Source organism: Pollachius pollachius, assembly GCF_949987615.1.
Source record: "Pollachius pollachius genome assembly, chromosome: 16".
Lineage (NCBI taxonomy): Eukaryota > Metazoa > Chordata > Actinopteri > Gadiformes > Gadidae > Pollachius > Pollachius pollachius.
The window spans coordinates 3,551,896-3,561,397 of NC_136949.1; the positions used below are offsets into that span (position 1 = coordinate 3,551,896).

Below are 9,502 nucleotides of genomic sequence, written 5' to 3' on the forward strand. Positions count from 1 at the left end.
TCGTGTTTCATGTTCGATAAACAAACACTTGCCTTGATTTCTCGCTGTGTAAACCCTACTCGGAGTTCATGTGAGTGCTCAATCAAGAACAGATGTTTGGTATCTCTTCAATCTAATACACTGTAACCCAGAGAGAGAGACGCATTTCCTGGCACTTTCCAGCACTTTCTCTCTGCGGCGTCCTGATGCAGCGAGACCCGCCCATCTGGGACTGATGTGGTCATGGACAAACACGAGTGAAGACGCTAACTCAGTGCGGAGTCTGCTGCAGTTATTTATGCCATATTTTGTTGGAATTGCTCGGAATTCTGGGTAGAAAGAGCAGTTTGACTCTTAACCCACAGTAAGACTTGCTATAGACCGGTGATTCTCATCTGGTCTAGTCCTAGGACTGTGTCATAAAGTTTTTAATTATGACCCAAACATTATTGATTACCAATTTGGCCTGTCGACATTGCCTTTATTTATTGTAAAAAAACATGGGGTGAAAAAGTTGCTGCGCAAATTGGGGCTAAACTCAATGAAACGGTAAGCCTTCGAAACGTGAATTAACAGTGAAAAGTAAGTTGATTAATGAGCTTCTCAGTAAAGATTAAGGTTTGGCCTTTGTCCTGCGACCGCCCTATATCCACACTGAGGGAAGAGCGGCCATGCTGGAATGGTTCCGATCTCTCCTGCTCCGGTTTAGTGAGCGGCAAGAGAGAGAAGGATGATCAGGAAATGGACAGGATGGAACGACCTCCACCTTCCTGTCGTACCTTATCCCAGGCATCCCAGGGGCTCCCCCCCCATCCTTCTCTTCCCCAACAAAACAAAACAACCTCTCCCCTCTCGTTGACTCCACGTCCTCCGGAAGACGCTGGGGAAAGAGTGAAAAGGACACGCATCTGAAGTCACATCGTGCGTGACATCTGCCCACTTTCCGCTGGGACAGAGGAACGGTGTGAAAGATGTTTCTCAAAATGGGACAACCTCAGGCTGTGCCAAAGTCTGCCCTAGTTCACTTTTTCCCGTAACTTTTTCGCTCCATTTCGTCGGTTGCCACGTCCTGATTCACCCTGGTGACGTTAAACCTGACTGCCATTCTTAAACCTGCGGTTTATAACCTTCAAGACCCCGGTCGGTGTATGTCATGGCTTTACAAAGCCCTGGTTTTACGATTCAAATGGGTGTGTTTTGAGCTACTGTTTCGGTACTGCCGGGCTGGAATACTACGATAGAAATCAAAGTCCCCATTACTTGATGGAACGCTTTACTACCTCTCTTTGTGCTGTAGTTCAGCTCGTATCAAAGCCAGTTTCCCCCTCCTCGGTTTGTCCGTCTTGGCCCGCTTGGCTTCGTATCAAACCCAGGGGAGGCGGATGCTGATTGGTGCTTTGGGAATGGTTTAGTCTTCAAGTGCCCACCACCTGCTGCATTATGCAGGCCGGATCCTCAGGCCAGCTAATGAGTTTAGTTCAGGCCTTTCATGCCCTGTAGCACAAAAGGTTTGTAACGCATGAAGTAATGATTATAGAAAACCAATAACTACAGAATAAACGTAACATCCTATGAGTATCTATGAGTTTAAACTATTTTTGAACGTAAAAGTTTAGAAGGATGAGATCTGAGCGGTCTGGACTATAGTGAAGGTTTTAGAAAACGTCAACAAATGTTATCAAAGCCCCTGTCACACTCGAGCAGCCAATAGGAATGGACCCCTCTGGAAAAACCTGTCTGCCGGAAGGAGCCTACATCTTGTATTTAATATATTTTAAGTGTTGAATAACTTTCCACACTCTTGTCAAATATGTCACAGAAATATTCTGCAACACTTGGTCAGAGCCGTTTTCAAAAAATAAATAGATTTTGGCCTTTTAACTTGCCCTTTTAAATAGGATCAGGTTGCGATAGTAAGTTGTTTTTTTTATCTATTTCAACCGATCTTGTTAGATGGTAACATGATCTTGTTAAAACAATTGAATCTTGGCAGTCCTTGCAGGAACCCATTTTGGTGAACTTTATCCCTCAGTAAAAACATTTGGAGGATTAAGGCCTAAGCAAATCACTGCCATTTAGGAAGCCTCATCATGTTGACCATATTTTACGGCCAAGTACTACAGCTTTAACCCGAACCCAGTGTTCATCCAAACAAGCTGTAGTCCACGGGGCTCTACCACTTGAATATTGAGCCTGAGGGCTTTGGAAGGAAGGGAGGCTGAGAAACCCAGGAATGTTCGCTTTGTGTCTAAAGGACCCCTTGGCTGTTCATTCTTTGCCCACTTATGAGTGTGTGTGTGTGTGTGTGTGTGTGTGTGCGCGCGCGTGTGTGTGTGTGTGTGTGTGGCTGATGCATTTGTGTGTCTTTTCATATCATTGTTGCAGGGTACGCCAGTGTTTGTCCACGCCGGGCCCTTCGCCAACATCGCCCATGGCAACTCCTCGGTGCTGGCAGACAAGCTGGCCCTCAAGCTGGTGGGACGCGACGGCTTTGTGGGTGAGTTCGTGAAGAATGTCAATTAAAGAATTGAAACGAATGTACATACCGACGCCGGCCCCTGAGGAAGATGGGGCCGTGGCCTCAGTCTGGGCGTCTCGCACACACAATGGACCCCGAGATATCAAACTCAGTCACACACAATAATGGACCTGTAACTCCTGCCGTAAACTCTGGTGCACCTCCTTTGCAACTGAAAAGCTGTGGTGGTCGTCTGCCTGCTTCTTCTTCTTGGTTGTAACACCCTCCGGTCGCTGGTTGGGGTTCTAGAACTCTCCTCTAATTGGAGGTGGTTCTAGAGCTCTCCTCTAATTGGAGGTTGTTCTAGAGCCCTCCTCTAATTGGAGGTGGTTCTAGAACTCTCCTCTAATTGGAGGTGGTTCTAGAACTCTCCTCTAATTGGAGGTGGTTCTAGAGCTCTCCTCTAATTGGAGGTGGTTCTAGAGCTCTCCTCTAATTGGAGGTTGTTCTAGAACTCTCCTCTAATTGGAGGTGGTTCTAGAGCCCTCCTCTAATTGGAGGTGGTTCTAGAGCTCTCCTCTAATTGGATGTGGTTCTAGAGCCCTCCTCTAATTGGAGGTGGTTCTAGAGCCCTCCTCTAATTGGAGGTGGTTCTAGAACTCTCCTTTAATTGGAGGTTGTTCTAGAGCTCTCCTCTAATTGTATTTGGTTCTAGAACTCTCCTTTAATTGGAGGTTGTTCTAGAGCTCTGTCCCTGGCTGTGGCTGGAGAGCCGACTGTCGATTGGCTCCCGTCTCCGACGGCCCAGGCTGTCCACCTGGCCGGGCAGGAACTTCCTCGGAAGTGTCTGGAAGATTACACACACAGAGAGGAGGAGGAGGACGAAGGGAGGAAGGAAGCAGATGAATAACTCCTTAAGAGCTCCAGGAATGCCCAGAGTAAGGCTAATCCCCTCAATGCGAAGGCCCGCCCGGCTGCCCCCTTCCAGCGGTATCGCTCCATCTCTCCTCCCCCCCCACTCTCTTCATTCACGTCAACCGCCCAGGAATGCGCGGTATGTGTAAGTGTGTGTTTGGAGGAGTTCTGGTTTGAAGAAGTGGCCTTTTGGTTATGATGTCTCATGCGCGTACCCGCTGGGGCGTGGCATCTCGTCTCGGTCGTGCCATGTGTGGGACAGAGTGTGTGAGTGGTGCGTTTTGGGTTGGTGTGTGTTTTGTTTACGGCCACCGAGGGACAGAAAAACAAGGAGAAAGGTCTACGCCGTGGTCGTGCGTGGCTCGCTTCCCCTGTCACCTCGGGCCCCGGGGAGGGGCGAGGGCGCAGAGTAGGGTTTCACAACACGGGAGAGGAGAAACACTGGGCTGAGGGCTGGGGGGAGGTCTGTGCAGGTATGTGTAAAACGCACACCTGATACCCTTTCCCTGTGTGAGTGTTGGTTACCTGACTCTGAGGTATGCGGAGAACCGGCCTGGCCTCCTCTTCCTCCTTTGAGCAACCATGCTGCACGGTTCCTCCCCCCCCCCCCCCCCCCCCCTCTCTCCCCTCTGTCTCTCTGTCCCTCCCCTCCCCTCTCTATCTGTTCCTCCCTCCATCCCTCATCCTATCCCTCCCCTCCTCTCCCCTCCATCCCTCACCCTTTCCCTCCCCTCCATCCCTCCCCTCTCTTCCTCCCCTCAGTCCCTTCATCCCCCTCTCCTCCCTCCATCCCTCCCCTCTCTCCCTCCCCTCAGTCCCTCCCTCCCTCCCTCCCCTCCCTCCCCCGCTCCACGGTGCAGACCCTATGTAGAGCAATGGCCGCTGGGCCCCGGCTCACCACGACTCTTTGCAATGTTGATCATTCACAGAATCCAAACGGTGACCCAACTCGACAATATTTCATGTTTTCCCTCCGCCTGCGCTGCCGTCTTGTCCAAACACCCGCGCCTCTGCTGTTTACCGCTAAGTCAACGGAGCAGGGACTTGAGTCAATACTCCTTCCCTCGGTCAATGTTTCGGTACCGTCGCACCGCCGGCCGTCGCTGCAGTGTTCGTGTTCGGGTGGTGTTCTCAAACCTCTCGCGGCCACAGAGGACCCTGAACTCTCAGTGAACCCGGACTTCACACAGAGAGAGAGAGAGGTGTGTGTGTGTGTGTGTGTGTGTGTGTGTGTGTGTGTGTGTGTGTGATTCCAGAGCTGGAATCCAGCTCTCCAGATTCTACAAATGTTTGAGGAGTAGGGGGGAGAGAGGGGGGGGCCCGGGTCCGGGGCCCGTCCAGGTTACCCATTAGGGAATGTGTACTGCATGCCAGATGTGTGAGATTCCTGCATCCTTAACAGGCCGGGCCCACGATAAGCCCACCTCCCACATCTCCCCCCCCCCCCCTAATGATAAACAGTCCTGAGCGCTGCGCTTCCCACAAGGCCGCCACCCGAGACGCATACCGCAGCGGGGCTGAAGACGCCCGGATCACCCGGCCGAAGGTTGCTTGGCGGCCCAGAGGTGCAGCCCCATCACCACCGCCGCCGCCCCCGTCCACGTTTGGGGGAGCGTCCCCGCGCACACAGCCCCTGGGAACCGGAACTGGGAGGATTTGGGGGAGCGTGGTGTTTTTAAAGGGGTGGTGTTGTATTCGAGTCGTTTTTGGAAGTCGGGCCTTTTTCACTGTGTTTAAGTGACGTCACAACACAAGTGGGCCTGTCCACCTAGATCAGGGGTCTCAAACTTGCGGCCCGCGGGCCAATTGAGGCCTGCGGGATGATATAATGTGGCCCCCTGCTTGACATCAAAGTTTAGTGTTAGTGCGGCCCCCGCGTTGTTGTCAAACGCACCTTTTTGCTGAGTGGCTTGCCACGCTTTTTTATCACTTGTGATAGGGTGACCAGATGTCCGGGTTTTGCCGGGCCAGTCCCGAATTTTGAGTTGCGCGTCCTGAATCCCGACAAAAGCCGAAGGATGCTAAAATGTCCCGGTTTCCACCAACCACTATGAAATGTCCCTTGTTGTCAGCGATTACATAGCCAACGTGATCTAATTATAGCCCGATCATTATCTTAGAAGGTTCAGTTGTGCTCCTTTTTCAGTTGTGCTCCTTAGGTTCAGTTGTGCTCCTTTTTTCTGTGGAATATTTGATGCGGCCCAGCCTGACCCAGACTCTACCTCCGGCGGCCCCCAGGTAAGTTGAGTTTGAGACCCCTGACCTAGATGGTTGATGGATAGATGAACAACGGTTGCTGCGATCCACTGGACTGATTTATGCAGCGTACGTCTGGGTGGACCCGCCCACTTGTGATGCCACTAAAACACAGGAAAGGGCAGGTTTTCAAACGGCTCATAATGGCACTCACACTCACACCTGGTGGTATGATATGCTCCCCCACTTCCTCCCACACCCCCAATGGGTCGTCTTTGTGGAGAGGTTTCTTAGAAAGGGGGCGGTACTTCCTGTTGTTTTTACGCGTTGCGTGAGCGGTCGTGCCAGGGTAAGGGTTGGGTGCGTGTAAGGCGAGGGCGGCGTGCACACGGCCTGGGTTCCACCCTGCTGTGTTATTGTTTGGGCTGGCAGTGGCGCTGACACCAGAACTCTGGCCGATAGTTACCCCTCGACACACCCCCCCACTCACACCTTCCCACCAAGCCCCTGTCGTGCTGAATCCATGCCAATACACACCCCCTTGGCTCTCCTCCCGACCCAAAGCTCCGGACAATTGAAGCCACACACACCCCCAAGATAAACACGTCAGCACGTACGCACGCACGCACATGCACAGGGAAACACACACACACTCTAGCACACACTCTAACACACACATGCGCACACGCACACACACACACACACCGGGAAACAAGTGGTTCCCATTAGCACCCGAAGGGCTTTAAGATTCCTCTTTGTTTAATTTGGGAGGGTCGGGGTCATTAAATCAATCACTACCTGACGTAGTTCCCTCTCGTCACATAGTGACTACGTCGGTTCTCTCAAACATACGCGGTCGGACTCCATCTTAGCCTCCCCCAACCATGCATCCAATAATCGCTTTAATAAAGACACCGACACATTTCACCGGCCAGGCGTCGGTGTCTGTACTGGGAACAGTGGGAGAGACGCGGCAGAGAGCCCAACGAGATGTCCGGCGTTCCTCATAGCCCTCTGCGGCCAAACAGACGTCTCGGACACATTCCTGGCCTCTCTTCCCCCCCCAGGCTCAACTTGTTGCTGGCTGATCTAAAACAGGCGCTGTTCTGATCCGGGACGCCCCGCCCGAACGCGCTCCAAACCGCACACTGTGCCTGGTTCACGTCAACGCCGTCACTCAGGCCCGGGCCGGGCCCGGGCCCTTTGGACTGCCATCGCCTCGTCTGGCACTCGGCCGCCCCCCCCCAACCGCTGTTAGTTCACCCTGTACCTTTGTAATTTGTTCACCCTTTTTTTGATTTGATTATGACTTGCTCCCCCTCGCTCTGTCACACTCTCTCTCTCGCTCTCGCTCTCGCTCTCACCCGCTCTCTCTCTCTCTCTGTCTCCCCCTCTCTCTCTCTGTCCCCCCCTCTCTCTCTCTGTCTCCCCCTCTCTCCGTCTCCCCCTCTCTCTTCTCTGTCTCCCCCTCTCTCTGTCTCCCCCTCTTTCTTCTCTGTCTCCCCCTCTCTCTGTCTTCCCCTCTCTGTCTCCCCCTCTCCCTCTCCCTCTCTCCCTCTCCCTCTCCCTCTCTCTACCCCCCTCTCTCTGTGTCTCCCCCTCTGTCTCTCTCTCTCTGTTCCCATGTTGGATTCATTTCTCCAATGTTTGTTTGTTTCGCTCTTTTGACCCCATGTGTTGGTCGGTCGTTCACACCATGTTCAGTCCGTGTTTAGTGTTGACATTCATGTGTACAAATCTCATTTAAATGTTATCCTCTTAACACAGTATCGAGTTTAACTCGATGCTCGCCTGTCATCAACGTGATGCACATTCAACACCGTAAAGTCAAACCATTCACGGTTCCAGTGAATCATCTCGCGTTTGGCATTGCAGCAATTCCACAGTACAAGGAATTTAAACATTGAAAATGAATTAGGGAACCACATGTTTTGAGCTTAATATTGTTTTAGCCAAAGACAAATTACACAAATCACCTTGACTTCAAATAAATGTACAGGCCTCATGCTACAGTCATTAGATTTCCTAAGAACTACGCCCACCAAGAAAACTAAATTGAACCCCCCCCATCAATCACATTCATCAGCACATTAATGTTTCCTGCCTTGCTTCCTGGCATCGTGTCATTATGAGGTCATTAAAAACCCTTTTAAGCAGCTGAGATGGCGTGCTGCTCTCCTCTTGACGAAGATGCATCCACACGCGCCACAGCTTGATGTTGACACAAGCCAGGTTTTATTACCCTTCATTTCACCCCCCACACTTGACAGTACAACAGGCCAGACCGTCACCTCTTCCCCTCGCCCTAAGATCCACCTGTCTCACGGATCACACTACCCCCACAGAGTAGGCTGGCTATGGGGAAGATGACGCCATAACTGGCCTCTTGGTGCTGCAGAGACATAAGTATGGAGATAATGGATGCAACATGAACTATGCCTGCAATTGAGAAAAGCTTGTTTCTAAGTGGAATAGGGTTATGGTTATGCAATGCAAAGTATTCTTGTGTAATAAGTGCGGCGGGGGAATCTGGGTTATTCAGTACCGATCATTGGGAGCATTCGCTCTTGTTTCGGCTTCTTGCTTGCCCAATGTTGTCGCATTGAGCAATTCATCCAACAATAGCTTGTGCATTCGACATACACAAGCTGTTCTCCAGGCTTGGCTCTCCGCTCTACTCCTCTGCTCAGGAGGTTGAGGTCTTGAGCAGGCCGTGTCGGAGGCCCTCTGCCTTCTTCGAGGAACTCTGTTTGAACCTTTGACGACCCATAATGAAGTCTGAGCTGATGGAGGGTCTCGCTGTAGACCACCTCCCCTCAGGCGGCTAAACCCGGGACTGTGATGATCTCCGCCCGGAGCGCATGCCTGTGTTTACAATTCCTTGGTTGCCGTGACGTCAGTCTGGCTCCAAGCGGACCGGGACGAGGGGAAGTCCGGCCCGTCCGCACCTGTCGCCCCTACTCGACATTCCTGCGCACTTGACCCCCGCTCGGATGGAATTCCGTGCAGCCTTTTGTTTTAGGAACGCCCCACTCTACTGCGGTCATAACCTGCCGTCCGTCTCGTTAAATGCGGTGTGTGTGTATGTGCACACTGCCGAGAAAACGTTCATTGACTCGATTTTATTGTGCGTCCACATCAAAAGCGAAGCGTGTATTCACACTTTAAACACTCGCGAGGGGGAGGAGGAGGGCCGCAAATTAATTCTCCACCATAGCCGAGATAACCTCCAGTACGAGTCTTTACTTGTTGTCGAAGTACCAGAAACGTCGGAGAACCCATTGCGTCGTTTAGGGTCCACAATATCAGCCGGAGGCGCACCAGGCTTTTGGCCTCGATAATATATATTATATTGATATTATGTGATCTACCCCAGCGCCTGACGGAGACGTTGTTCTGTGTGTCCCTTGGTGACGGAGACGTTGCTCTGTGTGTCCTTTAGTGACGGAGGCGTTGTTCTGTGTGTCCTTTAGTGACGGAGGCTGGCTTCGGAGCCGACATCGGGATGGAGAAGTTCTTCAGCATCAAGTGCCGCGCCTCGGGGCTGAGGCCCAGCGCGGTGGTCCTGGTCGCCACCGTCCGAGCCCTCAAGATGCACGGCGGGGGTCCCAACGTGAGTCCTGGGGGGGGTTCCGGGTCAGGCGGGGGCACTGGAGGCAACATGCAGCAGCGCGGTGCTGGAACAGGAAGTCGAAGGTTGAAGGACGACCTGGACATTGTTGTGACGCTGATCTCTTGGTTTTTTTTGCGTTCAGGTCTCTGCAGGGTCACCTCTTCCCAGAGAGTACATCGACGAGGTGAGAGACACACACACACACACACACACACACACACACACACACACACACACACACACACACACACACACACACACACACACACACACACACACACACACACACACACACACAGACCCTTATACAACAACCAACATAATGAAGTAATAAAGGGTCT

General features: G+C 52.1%; 1 protein-coding gene across 1 annotated transcript in view; it reads left to right on the forward strand.

The window, feature by feature from the left end:
* mthfd1l (methylenetetrahydrofolate dehydrogenase (NADP+ dependent) 1 like) overlaps nucleotides 1-9,502 on the forward strand; it is a 45,447-nt gene that overhangs the window by 22,661 nt on the left and 13,284 nt on the right. Inside the window, exons 20-22 of the mRNA XM_079753925.1 lie at nucleotides 2,365-2,476; nucleotides 9,022-9,161; nucleotides 9,304-9,345. Coding sequence (XP_079610051.1) covers nucleotides 2,365-2,476; nucleotides 9,022-9,161; nucleotides 9,304-9,345 — 294 coding nt within the window. The remainder of the gene's footprint in view (nucleotides 1-2,364; nucleotides 2,477-9,021; nucleotides 9,162-9,303; nucleotides 9,346-9,502) is intronic.